Source organism: Leptodactylus fuscus, chromosome 2 (genome assembly GCF_031893055.1).
Source record: "Leptodactylus fuscus isolate aLepFus1 chromosome 2, aLepFus1.hap2, whole genome shotgun sequence".
Lineage (NCBI taxonomy): Eukaryota > Metazoa > Chordata > Amphibia > Anura > Leptodactylidae > Leptodactylus > Leptodactylus fuscus.
Window position 1 is genome coordinate 257,232,414 of NC_134266.1, and position 24,266 is coordinate 257,256,679.

The 24,266-nt window shown below is 44.2% G+C and overlaps 1 protein-coding gene across 7 annotated transcripts in view; it reads right to left on the reverse strand.

Moving 5' to 3' along the window:
* Positions 1-24,266, reverse strand: part of GRIA4 (glutamate ionotropic receptor AMPA type subunit 4) — a 699,790-nt gene that overhangs the window by 277,703 nt on the left and 397,821 nt on the right. For 6 of the 7 annotated variants that reach the window (XM_075266112.1, XM_075266110.1, XM_075266113.1 and 3 more), the window contains exons 1-2: positions 8,260-8,755; positions 7,167-7,325 (exon numbers count right to left, since the gene is read on the reverse strand). In XM_075266112.1, the coding sequence (XP_075122213.1) occupies positions 7,167-7,325; positions 8,260-8,347 (247 nt within the window). In that variant the 5' untranslated portion in view covers positions 8,348-8,755. Of the gene's footprint in view, positions 1-7,166; positions 7,326-8,259; positions 8,756-24,266 lie in introns of those variants that run through there. The other variant, XM_075266111.1, reaches the window with a different exon arrangement.

Sequence of the window (24,266 nt, forward strand, 5' to 3'; positions counted from 1 at the left end):
TTAGTGCAAACCAGAGCTTTGGAGTGGGTAGACCAAACTCTTCCAATGTCTCAATTTTGACACATCCCAACTCCATCAATATGACTGGACGGTGTATATACCCATGATGGTCAATGGGGTCCCACATGATCCATTGTTCATCCTTAGACAAATACATATTAGGCTATGGCCCCACGTTGCGAACGCAGCTAAAAATTGCTGCAGAAAAAAACGTAAACAAATACGCATCAAGCATTTTTCATTGAATTATGCTTCATTTTTCTCTGCAGTTTTTCTTCCTTTCTTGTGGTTAAGGCCCCACGGGCAAGCCGCAGCTACACACCGCAGAGAAATATCCACAGCAGAAATCGCAGCAAGTCTATTATACGTATGGACCGTTACCTATAGGTATACTGGAAGCAGAAAAACTCTGCTGACCTTCTGTGAAATACAATGCGTGGGGGTCTAACCCTTGGTTCACATCTGTGTATGGTAATCTATTCGGGGAGTCCTGAACGGACTATGGAAGGCACTGACAAGCGGTGTGCAGTGAAAGCACATGGACCCTATAGACTATAATGGGGTCCATGTGCTTTCCGTGCGCTGTCCGCACGAATCATGCGGACATGAAAGCAGATCACGAAGTAGCAGCACGCGAAGAGCACACAGACCCCATTATAGTCTATGGGGTCTGTGTGCTTTCACTGCACACTACTTGCCAATGCATTTGGTAATCCGTTTAGGGGGGGTCCCCATGTGGATTCCCCCCGAATGGATTATCAACGCATATGTGAACGAGGCCTTAGCCTTTACTTACAAGTGTACACTATGGCATCAGATGACCCCTTACAAGGAATTGATAACTAGGATAGACCTTCAAAACATTAAAGGGTCCATGGAAGTTTTCATAAAATATTCCTGAGACGATAAGACAAGGAAACACATATAGTAAACTTCAAGCGCAAACACCAAGTGAGACGGGTGTATTTTTGTCTAGTGGACCAGTGGCAACAACTGTCACAGCCTTCTGGGTTGTCTCTCCCATGGATGTATGGACCGCATATATGTATGAAACCCTGAAGAACCTTCTGGTGGTTGTGGATTTTTTATATCTCCGAGGCCAAAGTTAGATACATTGTTATTACGAGGTCTGGACTCTGTCATTATGACTGTTTCCCTTTAAGATCCCATGTAGTGGGCTCCAGCAGTAAAGCACTGCGGGAAAAATCACAGCGGAAACGCATTTCAATGGAGAGGGGGGGAAGAGGGGCCGAATCTTATCACAACCTTCAAGTCGTATACTTCAGTCCTGCTAACAATGATGATAGAAAAGCAAGACTAAAGGCCAGTGTACAGTATGGCGTTATACCGAGCATGTATGATGTCTTCGTGAGACGCCATATTGTCCGCTGTATACAGTGTCAAGTGACAGAGTATCCCATAGATATTTTCTTTGCAAATAGTCATGAGAGATATCCATGGAGGTGTAGTGAGGATCCAAAGTCATTTACAGACCTGGGGTCCATTACCTAACTACAAGAGCCCTATCTACTGCATCTTACCAAATGCAAACCTAATATCTCAGTAAGCCATGGCTTCTCATCCTGAACCAAGGTAACGACGCTCTTTGTAAAGGACAGATTTATCGTAAGTACAGCAAGAGACAAGGCCAACTATCATTATGACCCAAGACGTCCCAAAGAGGCATAAAGAGCGCAAAAGACAAAGCCGAGCTGCTACGCAAAACCACAAAGCCTGAACCATTATTGAGACGGGGCCGTTCACATCATGGTATGATCATCAGTTTAACTGGACAGTTAAAGGTGGTATTCCCATGTACATAATCATATCTATATTTGTAGATAATGAAAAGTGAAACATTTTTGCAAATATAAGTAATTAAAAATTCTGCAAAGTTTTAAAGATTTCCTCTAACCATCTTAGTGGTGACAGTCTGTTGTCCTGATCGGTCGCCAATGGTTCCGACCACTAATGCAGACACTTTCTATGGTCGGGGTCTTGTCAGGAACCAGCTATGATTTCCTTATTGTAGCCGGGTTATCAGGCAGGGACACTACATGTATCAGAAGATATCCCGGCCACAGTAAGGACATCATGGCTGATTTTCTGACTTTAGAAAGTTCCTGCATTTATGGTCGTATCCACTCGCAACAGATCAAGACAACAGACTGTGAGCACAAGATATTTAGAGAAAGTCTTTAAACTCTGCAAAATGTTTAATGACTTCTATTTGCTAAAATGTTTAACTTTTAATTATCTACAAATGAAAAAATAATTATGTACATGGGAATACCCCTTTAAAGGCTACAATCACACCTGCGTTGGGTGACCTTCAATGGACTCTGTCCCCCTTTCCGCTCAAAATATGCGCTTTGAAACATTTCTCTCCGATGATTTTGGGCGGACCCCATTATGGTCTATGGGTCTGTGGATAACCACTTTTTAAGTGGACAGGGATTCCATTTTTCAGGGACCCGAAGAATGGAAACCCAAACCTAGTTTGAACCTAGCGCTACAGAAACAAAAACCTGATCCTAAAAATGGATGAAGAACCCTTAGGCCGGGGCCCCACAGGATGTCAACGACGCGATTTGCCTGCAGTGGAGACGCTGCGGGAAAAATCGCTGCGTTTTACAGTGCAAGCAAAGGTCATGGGATTCATGAGAATCCCATGCCCACTTCGTGGAAAAAACGCAGTGCGGACATGCTGCGATTTGCAAAGCCGTTGCGGCTTTGCAAATCACAGCATGTCAATTGTATCTACGGAAACGCAGCGGTTCTTTCCGCAGCGCTTTAGTGCTGTGATTACGGCCCGTGGTGCCTTAGCCTTAGGGTAAGTTCACAAAGGTTTTTGGTCAGGATTTTGAGGCCTCAAAATCCTGACCAAAAAGACAGCTCCCATTGAAATCAATGGGAGCCGGTCAGTTCTCTCTTTCGGGAGCCGTTTATTCTGGCTTCCGGGAATAAAGAAGCGACGTGCTCATTCTATAAGGCGGATTCGCCTTGCGGCATCCGCCTGAAGACACTCCCTCCTCCCGACTAGGCCTATTCATTTGGGCCTAATCTGGAGAGGAGTGCCCGACTGGATGCAGATGCACTGCACCGGCACCCAGTCGCAGCTACCCAGATTTTGGTCCGTAACCGGAGGCCTCAGATACTGGACCAAAAACCCCTTGTGAACTTACCCTTATTCACATGTCCCCAGTGCTCCGGTGTTACTCTCCACTGTCCTCAGTTAAACTCGACTGAAGGAAAGGAAGCGGGACGTCACTCACATACGTCACATGTCCTTTCCTTAGGCCGCTGATCGGTCTCGGCAGTCACGTGTGGCGAGGACGTCCACCATAACAAGACAGGCCGCTGATCGGTCTCGGCAGTCACGTGTGGCGAGGACGTCCACCATAACAAGACAGGACTGGACCGCAGTGGGAGACATCGGAGCACTGGGGACAGGGGAGTATGGGTTTGGGATTTTTTTTCACCTTCCCTTCATCCTTGCAGAAAACTCTATATCCTAGACAACTCCTTTAATGTCCGTTGCTCTCATCCTTTGACACTAAATAACAGTAATGCGAACCTAGCCTTACCAAATTCACTTAACATCGACTCTATGTAGATGGATGGTCATCACTTTTTAGCAATTTTTGGCATCAGTTTTTATTTCGATGCAAGTGGTCATCAAAATGTGATATGGATGGCCGCTTAAAGGGATTGTCCAGGGCTAAAAAAATGACATGCAGTCAGAGGGTACGACTATTAAATATAAATATGCACTTATACTTTGCTGCATCCTCACCTCTGTTCTGCTCTGGGATGACTGTCAGCTCTGCGGCGCGGTATATATATAGAGAGCGGCTGCATCAGTGACATGATATTACTGCATTAGCCAAACGCCACTCTCCTCGGCCGTATACAGCTGAACGTGGTGTTTGGCTGCAGCGATCCCATGGACATGATGACGTCACTGCAGTCACTCTGTATAAGAACAGAGCAGCAGAGGTTCCAACTGAAGTCTATATACCCTTATAGGGTATAGTAACAGGGCTGTCTTAAAAGGGTCCTCCAGGACACCCATAGTGATGACCTATCCTATACGTTACCAGCCGGGGTCTGATCCCCAAGACCCCCGCTGATCAACTGAATGAACAGGCCGCAGCACTCAAATCGTCCACAAGCATTGTATTTCAGCTCAGTCCCATTTACTTGAATGGGACTTAACCGATGCTGTACCCTGTGACCGATAAACATGACCTCATCGTCATAGGCCCCATGCCATGGCCTTATATGAGCTGATCTATGACGGTCCCATTTATCGAACCCTCCGATCCCGTAAGGATAGGCGAACAATATGCAATTCCTGGAAACCCCTTTAAGGACCGTTTCAAGTTGAGGATTATATTGCGAATTATAGGGGAGGGGTCTCCTTTCTATCCAAGTAATAATTGATATAATCCAAGAACTAATTACAAGAAAAGTCCCGGCGCTGCATACATTTCCATTTACAAGACCTGTGATAGCGCGACCCTCACTGGGGATAGGCCTGAGCATCAATAACACGACACAACATTTATAGGCGAGCGCTCCTCTAAACCCCAATGCCATGCATAATAAAGCAGACGTGCAGGGCTAGTGTGATTCACAGGTTGTTACTACACATGTGATTTGCTCTTACGCCACTTCATTACCTTCCAGACATATTAAAATATACCGCACGGTGTTTGGAGGCAGGAGATAATCCTCTCCTACAGATCTGGGGTCGGCGAGGGGCTCAGTCATTATGACCAATAAAAATGCAGATAACATGGCCGCCGCAGATTGGACAAGGGATATAGGAGGAAAAAAAAATTACCCTTCTCCCAATGAAATATCTTCGGGTCAGAGAGGATTTGGCTATAAGTCTCTAGGCTCTGTAGAATTAAATAAGCGTAGAGATGTAGCAGAGCCGTGTCGGTCAGCAACGCAGACCCAAGTCTGCTCGGATATGGAATTCCTGAAGTGCACTTATCAGAAAAATAATGCAAATTTGGTGACATGTTGCAATGACAAGGGCTCAGTATGTGGCATTGGTTCCACTTGGTATCCTTTGTGAAACGGAGTATGGCAGATTCTAACTCGCTCTGGCACTTATTTATGGATGTACAGAGACACATTCCCAGGATATATGCATTATGTGATGATAACAGACATTTATAACCCAGAATATAGGAGCGGGGCAGCCTTAAGTGACATCAGCAGATCAAGCCTCAGCGTCAACCTACTTATAAAGATAACCTTCCACATCACTGCTTTTCTAATTTCCAGGCCACTGCGTAAACCACTGGATCAAGTGCTTTCCAAAAGGCAATCCATCCATTCACCACAATGAAGCAATGCAGTATTTCTACCTATAACCTTCCATAAGCACATAAACCGTCCTATCAATCTATACCAGACAGCCCAGAATTAAAAGCAGCATATATATATTTATAAATGACGTCTATTCCACACCGCCAGACCCTCCACCGATGGCGAATACTACATCTGCATTATGTTAATCCCTTCCTTGTCTCTATGTACTGCATATACTTAAGACCCTTCCAGACGAATTTGCAGCCATCTAACAATATACACAGACTATAGGGAGGAAAAAAAACAGCCCGCAGCATAAACAACCAGCATAAATCACATTATTTGGCTAAAATGGCCGAAGTCAAGTGTGTGCAATAAAAATAATAATAATAATAATAATAATAATAATAATAATTCTTTATGTGAGGTTTAAGATCATTGAGAATCATTTCGATATTAAATATAAAAATACAAAAATAATAATATAAAAAAATAATAAAAAAGGAATAATACATAAAAATAGACAGATAAAATAATAATAAATTAAATAAAAAATAAAGGAATAAAAAAGGAATAATACATAAAAATATACAAATCTAATAAAATATATAGGAATAATAAAGGAATAAAAAATAATACATAAAAATATACAGATAATATAGTAATAATAATATAATAAAAAATAAAAGAATAATGAAATAAAAAAGAATAATATATACAAATATACAGATAAAATAGTAGTAATAATAATATAATAAAAAATAAAAGAATAATAAAATAAAAAAGGAATAATATATAAAAATATACAGATAAAATAGTAATTATAATATAATAAAAAATAAAAGAATAATAAAATAAAAAAGGAATAGTATATAAAAATATACAGATAAAATAGTAATAATAATATAATAAAAAATAAAAGATTAATAAAATAAAAAAGGAATAATATATAAAAATATACAGATAAAATAGTAATAAGAATGAAATAAAATATAAAGGATTGATAAAGGAATTAAAAAAAAATAATAATACATAAAAATACAGAAATAAAATAGTAATAATATTGACATAAAAAATATAAAAGTCATAAAACTAAAAAAAATGAATACAAAATCATAAATAGTAATAGAAAGTAGAAAATAAAGAAGTAAAAACATAAAAAATAAGTAGGAAATAAAATAGAAATAATGAAGAAAAAGTACTAAATGTAATGATAAAAAAATCTTACATAACAATAATAAGTATGAAAAATTCTACAAAATAAGACAAAAAATAAAATAAAAAATAACTTTAATAAAATATTTGTCAGTATAATAATATAGGAAAAATAATACAAAGAAGAATAAATATATATATTTATCAAAAATTGTATATATATTGTGATATTGTGATATATATATCTATATCACAATATCTGTATATATTTGTATGTACTTCAATTTCGTGGATGACGTTTAACCATTGAGCCACCCTTCTTGGCCCATGTTCCATGAACAAAAAAAGTCACCAGAAGCATTTACCCTCTTGCAGGGATGGGACTGCATATCAATGGTCTAATGCTACTTCTCCAAGTCTCCTCGGTCCCCCCCTCACCCCCTCCTCACCATGGTCTGCCACACTCTGCATTACAATACCATGAAAATGTCATATTTGATTAGTCAGCAGAGTAATGGGAAGCGGATTTGGTAAGGTCAGAAGCTAACAAGTATTTATCCCCATAGCTTTGATTCCCAGGATATATAAAAGAGGAATGGCAGGCATTGGATACGTCCCCTCCATCACCACCAGTACATCCCAAGATCCGGTCCCATTAGTTCATAACTTCAAGGTATACTTACAGGCATTGGTTACAGCAAAACTGTTGGCTGTTTCTATGTTGTCTACATGAGGAATCAAATTAAAAAGTGCTTCGGACTCGTTGGGGCTGGTGTTATGGAGAAAAATTGCTAATCGAAAAGCAGTGTATTCCTGATCTGTATTTCGGATGAAAAGCCCACCTAAAGACGGAGGAAGGGGGAAATAAAAAAAAAATAAATTCAATATACACATAGATGATAGCGAGGCAGAATGGCGGCTTACAGTATGCAGGTGCACCCGGGGCTGCCAGGATTCTGCTCCATTAATTACAGCCATTGATATGTGACAAGTGGCTGGAGTTGCAGTTGTCTCACATTGCACATTACGACAAATCGCAGGGTTAATGCTTACACGCTATATAACTATATCATTCCATTCACAAGTCTGGAGGGCATGGTGTGTACTGTCACCTACGACCATTATGCATTGGTCCTATATGCCCATCTATACATAGTCTAGACAGTCTGGCCATTATCAAGGCAGTTAAATAGAGTACTGTGTCCAGTTCAAGGAGAAGCAGCTCCTTATTATACCAGGAGCACAAAAGTGACTATGCTTGCAGAATCTCATTACAACATTACAACACCACCCCCCCCCCATTTGGCAGTACATCATGCAGTGCAAGAAATTATTGCATACCCCCCCTCCCTCCCCTTATATAGCAATGGTTAATATAAAGTCAGCGTGAGCCGCTATACAGGGATGCAGTACAAGGCTGCACAACTTTCCAAGTACAGTGCACAGGATAGCAGCACTACTGCAGCATCCACATAATGCAGAGGGGGGGCAGGCAGGCCTGGGGGGCAGGTAGGGGGTAGGTCATTGACATTTGGTCAGTAGGGACAAAACACAAGCAATGTCATATAACTAGGTAGCATAGCTTTTGCAAAATAAATTAATAATAATGATAAAAATAAATAATAACAGAGTCTTGAGGCTAGCTCAGCTGTCAATCAGCTGGCACAATGAGCAAAGAGGTGGTGCAGCAGCTGGGCCAGGGTCAAGTTTTTTGCAGAGATGTTAAGTTTAGTCATGCAGTGAAGTGTCAGCTCCTGTGCCAAGGGCATGGCTTACCTATCTGCACGCTGCTAGGAAAGGCTCCCATGGCAATGCCCCAAAATCCAGAGAATAACAAAACAATCTGCTCGCAAATAATCCGCATCTTCTCTCTGTCTCTCTCTAGATGCCAATGTGAAGCATCAAGGCTGCAACCACAAGCAAAGGAAAGCAATGCAGTCGCTGCCAGTCTAGCAATCCATGGTGGGCATGATGTTTCCCGCAGTCTCCATAGCCCCAGGAGAGCTGATGTCCGGCTGGAGATGTTTGCACATGCAAGATGGTGGAGTTGGTGGTGGAGGCTGCACTGAGGGATGAGACATGCGCTATTATATCTCACTCTGCCCCCAGCACACACAATAGCAGCCCAGCTCTGCCTGTGTCACTGCCTTACATGTAGCATGAATGGGATGCTGCTGCTAGTGCTGCTGATGCTGGGGATGGGGGATGGCACAGGGGGCTCACAAGGCAGACTAGTCTGCTCCTCACTGCCTGCACAGACACAGCTCTCTAGCAAGCACTGCAGCAAAGCCTCTCCCTGCTCCAGCAATACTAAGGGGGGAGCCAGCCTGGCAGGGGGTGGGGGGTTAGCCAAGGTCAAGGCTTCTGTCTACTAGTTACCCCACCCAGGACTGGCAGGTCCTTACAGGTGCTGCTGCCATTCACAGACCAGCCTTTACCTGCTGCTTCTTTGTTTTTGTTATTTGTTGTATTATTGTATAGTAACATTGTTACACATCTAGATACAGTAGTGGGGATGTAGACTATGGTGTTTGCTATTTGTTAAATGTTACACATCTATATACAGTAGTGGGGAGTGTTGTAGTCTATGGTGTTTACTATTTGTTGTATATTATAGTTACATGTCACAAATCTATATACAGTAGTGGAGAGTGATGTAGACTATGGTGTTTGCTATTTGTTGTATATTATAGTGACATGTTACACATCTATATACAGTAGTGGAGAGTGATGTAGACTATGGTGTTTACTATTTGTTGTATATTATAGTAACATTGTTACACATCTATATACAGTAGTGGGGAGTGTTGTAGACTATGGTGTTTACTATTTGTTGTATAATATAGGAACATTGTTAAACATCTATATACAGTAGTGGGGAGTGTTGTAGACTATGGTGTTTACTATTTGTTGTATATTATAGTTACATGTTACACATCTATATACAGTAGTGGGGAGTGTTGTAGACTATGGTGTTTACTATTTGTTGTATATTATAGTGACATGTTACACATCTATATACAGTAGTGGAGAGTGTTGTAGTCTATGGTGTTTGCTATTTGTTACATTACTGCATATTATAGTTACTTGTTACCCCTCTGTATGCAATACTGGAGAGTGTTCTGGACTGCAGTGTAGTTATTTCTATATTATAGTTACATGTTACACATCATATACGGTAGTAGAGAGTGTTACAGACTGCAGTGTAGTTATTTCTATATTATAGTTACATGTTACACATCATATACGGTAGTAGAGAGTGTTACAGACTGCAGTGTAGTTATTTCTATATTATAGTTACATGTTACACATCATATACGGTAGTAGAGAGTGTTACAGACTGCAGTGTAGTTATTTCTATATTATAGTTACATGTTACACATCATATACGGTAGTAGAGAGTGTTACAGACTGCAGTGTAGTTATTTCTATATTATAGTTACATGTTACACATCATATACGGTAGTAGAGAGTGTTACAGACTGCAGTGTAGTTATTTGTTGCATTACTGTATATTATAGCTATGTTACTCATCTATATATACAGTGGTGGAGCGTGTTGTAGCCTACAGTGTTTGCTACAACAAGTTTTGGGTTACCCCCTTCTATATACAATAGGGGAGAGTGTTCTGGACTATATTACACATGTTGTGTATTATTATAGCAATGTATATTATACATCTACAGCAGTAGTAGAGAGTGGTGTAGACTGCGGTATTTATTTGTTGTATTACTGTGCATTATAGTCACATGTTACCCCTCTATATATACAAACTGCAGTGTTATTATAGTTACACACCTACATATACTGTACTGGAGAGTTTTGTAGACTACAGTGTTTGCTATGTGTTGTATTACTGTATAATATCATAGTTATACGTTACCAATCTATATATACCGTAGTGGTAAGTGTTGTCACCTGTTGTGTCTTTCATTTGTTGTTTTACTGTATATTATGCAGTAGTGGAGAGTGTAGCTTTGCATTGTATTGCTGTATATTATTATAGTAACATATTAGCAATCTGCATATAAAGTAGTGGGGATTATTGCAGTCTGCGGTATGACTTTGTTGTGTGTTGTGTTATTGTTTATTATTATAGTAACATGTTAGCAATCTACATAAAACGTGATGGGGATTGTTGCCGTCTTTAGTTTGTTGTATTACTGTAACCTGTTTCCCATCTCCATATACAGTACTTGAGATGGGTTTTGTTATGTGTTACATAATTGCTTAATATTATACTAACAACAATCTAAATATGACATCAAGGGCAGTGTTGCAGTTCAGTTGCTGTTTGGATGCGGTGCAAGTATTTGGATGGTTTGATGGCAGCCTGTAGTCTGCAATAGTAAACCTAATTCCTTGCAGAATGTATCATTAGATCTCCTGAGATATACAAGAAGTGACCATAATCATAAGACACAACTCACTGGCAAAATATAACAAACCAAGAAGGATTTGTTTGGATATGGAGCAAATATTTGGATGGTTTGATAGTAGTCTGTATTCTGCAATAGGAAAAAAAATCCAATTCCCTGCACAGTTATTGTTAGCTCTTTATTGTTAAAGTTGCTATAATAATATGACACAAGGGGATCGCTACTCGGTCAAAAAAAATTTCGCACAAAAAAGGAGGCTTTGGAATTGATATATGGAAGTAATTACAATGTTACAGCGAAAGGAGAAAATTGTACAATTGGGCAGAGGCTCTAGTATTCAGTTGAACACCTCTAGCCTGTATACAAGATGAGATATGGTTGGGCATGGAGGTATACAGGTTCTGTATGGTATCCTGCGTCACATATACCCACAGATGTTGCAGCTGTAGATCCTGCAATCTTATAAGTTGCTGAAGCTATGTCCCAGCTGGACCCTAGTGACCGGGCAGGCCAAGGAAGTGTTGCAATATGGTGGAGACGTTCCTGGGAAATCCTTGCTGTATGTGGGAGAGCATTATACTGCTGAGAAATGCCCATTGGAAGACCTGCCATGAGAGGCAATATATGTGGCCGCGGGATAACCTGCACATATGGCTGAGCTGTTAGTGTCCCTAGGGGTGACTGGCTGTCGTATTTGATGGTCACCATTGTCGAATCCCAAACACAACCGTTATTTGTTCCTTAAGAAATTTCTTTATAGGGTCATTTAAATGACTCCATACGAAAGATTTACTTTAAGGCCGGGGCCCACATTGCAAGAACACAATGTTTTGGCTGTGGTGGAAATGCAGAGGCAAAAAATGCTTTGTTTTTCAGTACCTGCAATGTAGATGGGATTAATTGCAGAAAAAAAAATGAAAAAGTGTTACCTATGGAAACATTGACATTTTCCATATTGGTGTAATAGGGGCAGAAAGTCTTAGGATGGGTCAATAACTGAAGAACAGTGGGGTCTTCCATTTATCAACTGTTTGAAGAGATCGGAAGAGCACTTCGGCCATTGACACAAAACCAAGTACAGCTCCGTACCTTGTATAGTGGCCGGCTCGATACTGTGGCCGCATTCACTCAAAAGGAACTGAGTTGAGAATAGGCCATGAGATAGATGAATGTAAATATGTAAGACAACTGCTAATCTTCAATTAATGACTAAGAAAAGACGCCACTGGGTGGTATATCCTGTACAAGGAAGTCAGAGGGTGCTGACCTTGGAAAGATGTGTTAGATAGGCATAACACCATTGACGGCATATAGCAACTATCCACATAAACGGCTGCTGTGTTCTCCTTGGACCCAGATAAGGCAGCAGCTACTGGGCAAAATGGACAAGTTCCGTTGGGTAAAAGTCACCAGTTTGTTGGACCTGATAAAGGGAACAGTACGTCCCAGAAACATGCAGTCCAAATCTAACACAGTATAACGTCTAAATGGCTATGGCAGTGATAGCGAACCTGCAACTCAAAACCCAACACAGCAATTTAACCTTAAAAGATAAGATAAGATAATCCTTTAATAGTCCCACAGTGGGGAAATTTCAGAAAGTCTGTGGATCTACAATTGTGGACCCACAAATTATAGTCGTGTGAATGGGACTTTACAGAGCTTGTACTGAAAGGTGAAGGTCTCTGCATTTGGTGCTTTTGAACAATTAATGTTCACTATTTACATCGCACAGAATGTGTTTTATAGTGGCCGTGAAATGTTATTACAGCCTGAACTAATATCATGTCTGCTATAAAACAGATACTGTGTGATATAGTGAGGGGACCCCACACAGTACAATCTTCCACGCAGTGGCCCCCACACAGTACAATCTGCCCCACAGTGGCCCCCACATAGTACAATCTGCCCCACAGTGGCCCCCACAATGGATTATATACTCCACAGTAGCACCCCTCTCAACACAGTATTAAATGCTGCACACTAGTTCCCCCTCCCCACACAGTATTAAATGCTGCACAGTAGTCCCCCTCCCACACAGTACACACATAAATATACTTACCTGAAGAGCCGCCGGGCATCCTTTTCCTGTTGACTTACGTCATCACGACTGCGGCCGGGCACAGGTCACACTCTGCAGTCAGTGTAGGCCGCGTGTTTGCCGCGCAGTTGCAGTGATTGCTCACTAACAGGGAATCCTGTACCGGATGTCCTCTCTGGCATGCGTGCCCTAGGTTCGCCATCACGGGCCTATGACCTTAATCCTATTGGATTTTAATATGGATTTTAGTTCCGATTCAACAGCATCAAATCTAACTTTCCAGGTATCCGCATTCCATGCATTTGTATAGGGGATTCTAAAATCCTGTTAACATGAAACTGAAATTTTCAACCTAAATTTGGTGCTTTCAGTTGGAAATGTCAAGAACTAGTCCCACATCTATACACTGCCCACCTGTTGCCCATCTGCACATTGCACACAGAGGTATAACGTGAATCTGCTGGGTCCAGTGCAAAGTTTGTAATGGGACCAACTCTTGTGCTGTCTATAATACTGGTGTCTTCTTATGTTGTAGCGAGGCCTTTGAACCCCATCAGGCTTCAGGGCCGGTAGCAATTGCTATCTTTGTTCCTCTATAGCTATGCCCCTGGCTGCACTCCCATGGTATATCTGCATATTGCATCTTCAGGACATCTGCAGCAGAAATTTCAAGGGTCAAGCTTAGAACTACTGAATGGAAGAAGCTAAAATCAAGTCTATGGGTCTATGAAAAAAAAAACTCATACTGTCTGTTTTTTACAGATACATTGTTAAGTGACTGCAGAAAAATAAAGAAGACATATCCATAACACCTGGATAGCAAAAGGATTGAATATAGATTGTACATGTAAGTTAAACTAGGATGTACAATGTCTCTGGTTCTATAGTCCACAAAATACATAGCTAGTAAGGCAACGGGAGTCGCGAACAAGATCACCATGTGCCCCTAGCCTAATACTGCGAAATCCATTGGAGCAGATGGAGCCGATAAACTAATAAATGTGCACCGGAATTCTAATGTCATTTGCTGCAACAAAAACCCAAAAAAAACCCTGATTTTCTGTGTGTTTTAGAGAGTTTTATAAGAGTTTGTGCACCTCATTGGGCAGGGCTTGCTGAAAAGGGGGTGTAGCTTAACATACTAAAGTAAGAGCCAGAAATTACAACAAACTTTCAGCCACTGCACCAAATTTTTGCACCAAAGTTCTGTTGCAAACTAAGCCAACTAATAAGAGGTGTAAAGTTAGACCGGAAAGCAGTGGCGTAAGTGGGAATGACGGGGCCCTGTGACAAACTTTTGACATAGGTCCCCCCCGATCATTGCCGAAGACCCTGACCCCCCCCCCCCCCCGCATTCCTACACACAGTATTATGCCCCATAGTGGCCCCTGCACACACTATTATGCCCCATAGTGGCCCCTGCACACACTATTATGCCCCATAGTGGCCCCTGCACACACTATTATGCCGCATAGTGGCCCCTGCACACAGTATTATACCCCATAGTGGCCATTGCATACACAGTATTGTGCTCCATAGTGGCCCCTGCACACAGTATTATCCCCCATAGTGGCCCCTGCACACAGTATTGTCCCCCATAGTGGCCCCTGCATACAGTATTATGCCCCATAGTGGCCCCTGCACACAGTATTCTCCCCCATAGTGGCCCCTGCACACAGTATTATGTCCCATAGTGGCCCCTGCACACAGTATTGTCCCCCATAGTGGCCCCTGCACACAGTATTATGCCCCATAGTGGCCCCTGCACACAGTATTATACCGCATAGTGGCCCCTGCACACAGTATTATCCCCCATAGTGGCCCCTGCACACAGTATTATGCCCCATAGTGGCCCCTGCACACAGTATTATGCCCCATAGTGGCCCCTGCACACACTATTATGCCCCATAGTGGCCCCCGCACACACTATTATGCCCCATAGTGGCCCCTGCACACACTATTATGCCCCATAGTGGCCCCTGCACACACTATTATACCGCATAGTGGCCCCTGCACACAGTATTATACCCCATAGTGGCCATTGCATACACAGTATTGTACTCCATAGTGGCCCCTGAATACACAGTTTTATGCTCCATAGTGGCCCCTGCACACACAGTATTATGCCCCATAGTGGCCCCTACACACAGTATTATGCCCCATAGTGGCCCCTACACACAGTATTATGCCCCATAGTGGCCCCTGCACACAGTATTATGCCCCATAGTGGCCCCTGCACACAGTATTATCCCCCATAGTGGCCCTTCACACAGTATTATGCCCCATAGTGGCCCCTGCACACAGTATTATGCCCCATAGTGGCCCCTGCACACAGTATTATGCCCCATAGTGGCCCCTGCACACAGTATTATGCCCCATAGTGGCCCCTGCACAGTATTATCCCCCATAGTGGCCCCTGCATACACTATTATGCCCCATAGTGGCCCCTGCACACAGTATGATGCCCCATAGTGGCCCCTGCACAGTATTATCCCCCATAGTGGCCCCTGCACACAGTATTATGCCTCATAGTGGCCCCAGCACACAGTATTATGCCCCATAGTGACCCCTGCACACAGTATTATACCTCATAGTGGCCCCAGCACACACAGTACTATGCCCCATAGTGGCCCCTGCACACAGCATTATACCTCATAGTGGCCCCTGTACACAGTTTTATGCCCCATTGTGTACACCCATGAACAAATATTATACTCTGGGGTCTTTTCAGACCCCAGAGTATAATAAACGGAAACCTAGGGGAGAATGCAAACATAAAAAACACTGCTACTTACCTATCCCTGGCTCTGGTGCACTTCCTGCTGACGTCGGCCATCTTTAATCACGTATGTGATGTCACGTGTCCTGGGGCCTGCTTTGTGATACATAAGAACGCATGCCTGGTCATGTGATGTCAGGGATGTCACGCAAGTAAGCCTGAAGCCTACTCGGAACCAGAAGAGGTAAGTAAATAGAGCCCGTTACCGGTTGAAGTTACTCCAGCTGGTAACGGCCTATTGAAAAAAAAAAACGCAGCGGCTGTCACTGGGCCCCCTAATGTCCCGGGCTTTGTGGCAGCCGCTACCACTACTACCACAGTAGTTACACCCCTGCTGGAAAGTCTACAACTACGCCAGATCTTCTAATAGCATTAGACACTTTTGAAAATCTGGTGCAGTTTAAGGCTAGAGTTGAAGTCTCCATATGAGACTGCGCCACAGAATTCACTTAAAATCGGCGGAGAGAAAAGTCCTACTAGGAGGACTCTCTCCACCAGTGTCAATATAAAATTGATGGAAACTGGGCAGGCCCGAAGGCTGAATACTCGAATGCTAGTGTGAACCTAGCGTAAGACTGGCAAGTCTGACTTTGCACTGTCTAAACAGTTATGGGCGGAATCTATCAAACACTGCGCTCTAGAATACTGGTATAAAACAAAAAAACTTTAGCTTAGGCAGGCCTGGTCTGTCTACTGGTCTGTACTCCAGATTCATCAGCGGAGAATTTTCAAAGAGTCACAAGACTCACCCCGGTCAATGTTGGTGTAAAAAGTAAAGTAACATTTTAAGACTGTCGTGTCGGATTTATAAATGCGCCTAATTGTCTGACATTTGATAAATTTGATGGAAATTACTCCAGCAAAAATTTCCCTAATGATGAATTTCTCCTGAGTTTATCTCTTTATCTGTCCCTGAATGTGTAGTTGGAAACGCTATGGCTAATTCAGAGTCTGAGAGGACATTTATTTGGCAATGTTCCTTTAAGACTTATAACTCTAAAGGCATTAAGGTTTTTTTTTCAGGTTCAGAACAGTGATGGCCTATCAGTAGGGTTATACCTGTAGAAACGCTGGCGTTCTCTGTATAGGTGTAATAAGGGCAGAAAGTCCACAGAGGAAACCCCCTTGCGAAAACACAATGAAAAACGCTAAGGAAAAAAATGTGTTGTGCTTTCGCTGCAGTTTTTTTCCAATCTGATAATGGAGGTTAGATAAAGAGCTAGGAAGTAGGCGGGGCTTGTGGCTTAGGAGAGTGTGGGCGGGTACAGGGCGGGGAGATGTGACGTCTCCCCTCCCAGTACCCGCCCACACTCTCCTAACCTGGGAGGCAGGGGGCAGCGAGGCGAAGAAGAACACCGGGCACCAGACCAGCCATCTCTGCAGGTAAGTGCACACCAGGGGGGACTAAGTAGCCAGAGGATTAAAAAAAATCACTACACAGCGTGGATTCTAACAATTAAAGCGCTCAATTGTTAGATTCCATGCTGTATAGTGAATAGGCATACCTCCCAACCGTCCCGATTTCCGCGGGACAGTCACAATTTGGGTGACATGTCCCGCGGTCCCGGTTGGAGGGAGGTATGTCCCGATTTCAACTCAGATCTGCGTCCAGAGGACGCAGATCTGAGTTGAACACATATGCGGCTGAAGCAAGGAGCTGACACAGGTCAGCTCCTCGCTTCGCCGCTTCCTGCCTCTCTTCCTGACACATGCGGCTGAAGCTGCTCGCGTGCTCGCTTCGCCGCTGCGTCTCTCTCTCGCTGACACATGCGGCTGAAGCGAGGAGCTGACCTGTGTCAGCTCCTCGCTTCGCTGCTGCCGCCGGCTCCTGGCTTGTAGACGCGATGTACAAGGCAGGAGCCGGCGGCAGCAGCGAAGCGAGGAGCTGACACAGATCAGCTCCTCGCTTCAGCCGCATATGTTAGCGAGAGAGAGACGCAGCAGCGAAGCGAGCACGCCAGCCGCTTCAGCCGCATGTGTCAGGGAGAGAGGCGGGCAGCGGCGAAGCGAGGAGCTGACCTGTGTCAGCTCCTTCCTTCAGCCGCATGTGTCAGCGAGAGAGGCGGGCAGAGAGCGGTGAGGGAGCGGAGGAGAAGGTAAGTTTAATGTGGAGGTGGAACGTGAATCTGGGGGCAGATGAAGGAGAGGACGGCATGACACTGGGGGCAGAGATGGAGAGGACGGCATGACACTGGGGGCAGAGACGGAGAGGACATGAATCTGCGGGCAGAGATGGGGACATGAATCTGGGGGCAGAGATGGAGGGACATGAATCTGGGGGCAGAGATGTGGGACATGAATCTGGGGGCAGAGATGGAGTGGACGTGAATCTGGGGGCAGAGATGGGGGACATGAATCTGGGGGCAGAGATGGAGGGACAGGAATCTGGGGGCAGAGATGTGGGACATGAATCTGGGGGCAGAGATGTGGGGACATGAATCTGGGGGCAGAGATGGAGAGGACATGAATCTGGGGGCAGAAATGGAGGGACAGGAATCTGGGGGCAGAGATGGAGAGGACATGAATCTGAGGGCAGAGATGGGGGACATGAATCTGGGGGCAGAGATGGAGAGGACATGAATCTGAGGGCAGAGATGGGGGACATGAATCTGGGGGCAGAGATGGGGGACATGAATCTGGGGGCAGAGATGGAGAGGACATGAATTTGGGGGCAGAGATGGAGGGACATGAATCTGGGGGCAGAGATGGAGGGACATGAATCTGGGGGCAGAGATGTGGGACATGAATCTGGGGGCAGAGATGTGGGGACATGAATCTGCGGGCAGAGATGGAGAGGACATCAATCTGGGGGCAGAGATGGAGGGACATGAATCTGGGGGCAGAGATGGGGTACATGAATCTGGGGGCAGAGATGGAGGGACAGGAATCTGGGGGCAGAGATGTGGGACATGAATCTGGGGGCAGAGATGTGGGGACATGAATCTGGGGGCAGAGATGGAGAGGACATGAATCTGGGGGCAGAGATGGAGGGATAGGAATCTGGGGGCAGAGATGGAGAGGACATGAATCTGAGGGCAGAGATGGGAGACATGAATCTGGGGGCAGAGATGGAGAGGACATGAATCTGAGGGCAGAGATGGGGGACATGAATCTGGGGGCAGAGATGGGGGACATGAATCTGGGGGCAGAGATGGAGAGGACATGAATTTGGGGGCAGAGATGGAGGGACATGAATCTGGGGGCAGAGATAGAGGGACATGAATCTGGGGCAGAGATATGGGACATGAATCTAGGGGCAGAGATGTGGGGACATGAATCTGGGGGCAGAGATGGAGAGGACATGAATCTGGGGGCAGAGATGGAGGGACATGAATCTGGGGGAAGAGATGGGGGACATGAATCTGGGGGCAGAGATGGAGGGACAGGAATCTGGGGGCAGAGATGTGGGACATGAATCTGGGGGCAGAGATGTGGGGACATGAATCTGGGGGCAGAGATGGAGAGGACATGAATCTGGGGGCAGAGATGGAGGGACATGAATCTGGGGGCAGAGATGGAAGAGGGACATGAAACTGGGGGCAGAGATGTGGGACATGATTCTGGGGGAAGAGATGGAGAGGACATGAATCTGGGGGCAGAGATGGAGGGACATGAAACTGGGGGCAGAGATAGGGGGACATGAATCTGGGGGCAGAGATGGAGAGGACATGAATCTGGGGGCAGAGATGGAGGGACATGAATCTGGGGGCAGAGATGGAAGAGGGACATGAAACTGGGGGCAGATGAAGGGTGTATATGAAACTGGGGGAGAGATAGAGGGGGGACATATAATTTACGGGTGACTGTAGGAGGATTATACTGTGTGCGGGCACATGAAAAATTAACGAGTGGGCGGAGTCAACACAAAAGTGGGTGGGGCTAAATTTGCAGCGGCGCGCTACACGCGCCGCACATTTTGTCCCTCTTTCGGTTCTTCAAAGGTTGGGAGGTATGGAATAGGATTGTTTTTAAAATCCGATCTCCGATTAGTAAAAAAATCCCATTGACTTGCATTGGGATCGGAATGAAAAATTATCGGAAATCGGATTTCAAAATCGAACCTGAAAAGTCAAGATCGGCTCAACCCTAGCTCTGACCCAATATCCAGGATACAATATACGGCGCCCCTTGGAGGCAGAATTGGAAGCAGCCCTGGAAAGAAGTTGGGATAGGTTAGTGAAAATCAGCCAACACCTGCTGGAGTAATGCATCGGACAATGACGTATTGAAAAAAATATGCAGTGGGTAGCGGCTGGGCCCCCTAAAGTCGCAAGTCCCATAGAGGACACCATAGCTACTATAGGTGATAGTTACGCTCCTGAATACTGTACAATATTCGCAATTTGTACCAAAGGAATTCCAATAGTGCAAATTTTCCTACAGTTTGAGAAATGCCATTGTAAAATTCACACCAAATTGTGCAAAACTCCACTGTTAGGCAATAATGGCCTAGTTCTTGCTTATTGCTGAAAAAAAGAACTTCCTTCATGATATTCAGGCCGTTAATGGGATAAGCCTTTTAAATGATAAAATTGCCTTCTCCTTTACTCTTTTATTCTATTATCTTTACATGATAATGGGGGTGGCCATCTTGCCTGAGCTTCTCGTCTTTGGTCTGGGGACTTTTCAGAAATTCAGATTGTCAGGTTATTTTCTCATCAGGGGTGAACCTAGGCTTTGTGCCACAGAGCCGACTGGAGGGGCGGGGCCAAAAGGAGAGGGGGGGGAGGAGAGCCAGCGGCGTTAGCAGGCAGAGAGCAGGCAGGGATAGGACCTGCTCTCTGCTAAGCGTGAGGGTCGGTCGCTGGAGCAGCGCTGCGTCCACAGGGCCGCCCCAATCCACCGCTCGCTTCCCGTTCCGGGCTGCCGAGACGGTGATGCTCAGAAAGGTCAGAAAAAATGCTGTCCCCCGCCCCCCCAGGCCCCGGCATAGTGCCGCCTGAAGTGGTCGCTTCAGGTTGCCTTATGAGAGGTGCGTCGAACCAGCCATGATGTCCTTACTGTGGTCAGGTTATCTTCTCATACATGTAGTGTCCTCCTGATAACCAGCCATGATGTCCTTATTGTGGTCAGGTTATCTTCTCATACATGTAGTGTCCTCCTGATAACCAGCCATGATGTCCTTATTGTGGTCGGGTTATCTTCTCATACATGTAGTGTCCTCCTGATAACCAGCCATGATGTCCTTATTGTGGTTGGGTTGTCTTCTCATACATGTAGTGTCCTCCTGATAACCAGCCATGATGTCCTTATTGTGGTCGGGTTATCTTCTCATACATGTAGTGTCCTCCTGATAACCAGTCATGATATCCTTATTGTGTTCGGGTTATCTTCTCATACATGTAGTGTCCTCCTGATAACCAGTCATGATATCCTTATTATGGTCAGGTTATCTTCTCACACATGTAGTGTCCTCCTGATAACTTAGAGACAAGAGAAAAACACAGATCACTCACGATTATCCCCGTGTTGCCAATTTTGACCCAAAGGTTGTTGATCCACCGGTAAGGAGATACAGGGAATGTAGAAACCTTCTCGGCTCAAGGCATAAATCACAGAGAACAATGGAAAAAAATATCCAGCAATTGATCCTTTGCAGTTAAAACTTAACTTTTAATTCACAAGAACATCTTACAAAAAATGACGTTAAAAAATTAATTGTCCATGTTGAAAAACTGCGCCTGGCTGACGCGTTTCGGAGATTTTAGCAATGATTAAGGAGCACTAAAATCTCTGAAACACATCAGGCAGACACAGTTTTTCAACATGGACGCTTACTTTTTTAATGTCTTTGATGTTCTTTTAAATTAAAAGTTACATTTTAACTGCAAAGGATCGATTTCTGGATGTTTTTTCCATTGCCCTCCTGATAACCAGCCAAGATGTGTGTCCGAGTTACCTTCTTACACATGCAGTGTCCTCCTAATAACCAGCAATGATGTCCTTATTGTGGTCGGGTTATCTTCTCATACATGTAGTGTCCTCCTAATAACCAGCAATGATGTCCTTATTGTGGTCGGGTTATCTTCTCATACATGTAGTGTCCTCCTGATAACCAGCCATGATGTCCTTATTGTGGTCAGGTTATCTTCTCTTACATGTAGTGTCCTCCTGATAACCAGCCATGATGTCCTTATTGTGGTCGGGTTATCCTCTCATACATGTAGTGTCCTCCTGATAACCAGCCATGATGTTCTTATTGTGGTCAGGTTATCTTCTCTTACATGTAGTGTCCTCCTGATAACCAGCCATGATGTTCTTATTGTGTCCGGGTTATCTTCTCATACATGCAGTGTCCTCCTGATAACCAGCCATGATGTCCTTATTGTGGTCGGGTTATCTTCTCATATATGTAGTGTCCCTGCCTGATAACCAGCCATGATGTCCTTATTGTGGTCATGTTATCTTCTCATACATGTAGTGTCCTCCTGATAACCAGCCATGATGTCCTTATTGTGGTCGGGTTATCTTCTCATAAATGTAGTGTCCCCTCCTGATAACCAGCCATGATGTCCTTATTGTGGTCGGGTTATCCTCTCATACATGTAGTGTCCTCCTGATAACCAGCCATGATGTTCTTATTGTGGTCAGGTTATCTTCTCTTACATGTAGTGTCCTCCTGATAACCAGCCATGATGTTCTTATTGTGTCCGGGTTATCTTCTCATACATGCAGTGTCCTCCTGATAACCAGCCATGATGTCCTTATTGTGGTCGGGTTATCTTCTCATATATGTAGTGTCCCTGCCTGATAACCAGCCATGATGTCCTTATTGTGGTCATGTTATCTTCTCATACATGTAGTGTCCTCCTGATAACCAGCCATGATGTCCTTATTGTGGTCGGGTTATCTTCTCATAAATGTAGTGTCCCCTCCTGATAACCAGCCATGATGTCCTTATTGTGGTCAGGTTATATTCTCATATATGTATTGTTCCCGTCCGATTAACCTGTCCACAATAAGGACATTGTTAAATATTATAATAATTACAATATTCTCTAGCACACAAAGGGTTAATACTCTATTGACATCACACTTCTATATTCTGGGTACATGGGTGCGGTTAGAGTACACCATTTTAGAAACCTCCTTATATAGCAACAAGATGGAAGGTAACACCCCCTCCTATGAATATAAATGAGTAAGACATACACATGTCTGGATCTTTGGGAAGACCAGGGTGGGTGGTCCTGGCAGGTGGTCATTCATGGAGGACATCGTGATCAGCCCAAGTCCACCAACCAGATGGCAGGCATGAACCAAGCTGTAACTACAAGATATCCAGATGAAGAAACCTAACTTCTCTGAAGATGTAAGCTATCGAGACATTGACCATATTTATGTTATTTTGGACATTTTCCCTGTTCCTGTGTTTTCCCTCAAGATATTAATAAACCTCTACACTGATTTATAACAAGCTGAATCCTCCTAATTCACCATAATACGATATATTTTACAGACATCATGGCCATAATAGGGTAAAAAGGGTTATTTTATGAAACTTTTTCTTGATACCATATACTGCAGTATTTCTGCTTTACAGTATATAGTACATTATTGTCTATGCATTTTAGACCGAGGCCTCTTGCACATTGCACATCCATTCATAGCTGCTAGGAGGACACTGATTGGCCTCCTGGTTTCCATGGCAACCTTTCAGAACCCTATGATTTTACCGGGGAAGTTTACATGGGGGTAAAAGAATGAGCAATAGAGATGAGCGAGCAGTATTCGATTGAGTAGGTGTTCGATCGAATACTACGGTATTCGAGATACTCGTACTCGATTGAACACTACTAGCTGTTCGAAGTTTAATGTTCAATGCAGAACCAGCGTTGATTGGCAGAATGCTATACATTCTACCAATCAACGCTGGTTCTTCTCTTACCTTTAGAAGTCTTCTCCGTGCAGCGCCCCCGCGGCGTCTTCCGGCTGGAATTCACTCTGCCTAGGCATCCGGTCTAGGCAGAGCCGATCGCGCATGCGCAGTCAGCTCTGCCTAGGCCCCGATGCCTAGGCAGAGTGAATTCCAGCCGGGAGAAGACTTCAAGGGGAATCCAGCCTGACCGTCACTCGTGGACTTGGTAAGTATAATTTTATCGAATTTTGCCTACCCCTGAAACAAGCATTTCTCCTCATAGACTATAATGGGGTTCGAAATCCATTCGAACAGCCGAACAGTGTGCGGCTGTTCGAATCGGATTTCGAACCTCGGACATTTTAGTGTTCGCTCATCTCTAATGAGCACCCCTCTTCCATGTGCTAACAACCCAGATGCCATGGTCGCTATTGATCACAGGGCAATCTAGTCCCGGGTCCCGGCTATATAATACCGATGGAATCCAGAAGCAATGTAGTAGTCCTAGGCACAGCATTGCTACTGCTTGTGTCACTCTATTGCGGCACGAGAATTAACTATACGCTCAGTGTCATGTAATAGTGTAGTTTAGAAATTTCCAGGAAGAGTAACAGAGGGACAACACAACACAGAATTAGGCTGCATTCACACGGAGTAAACGCTGGCGTTTTTTGTGTGTTTTTTGCACATAGCGCCGCGTTTACGCCGCGTAGCGCCGCGTTAACG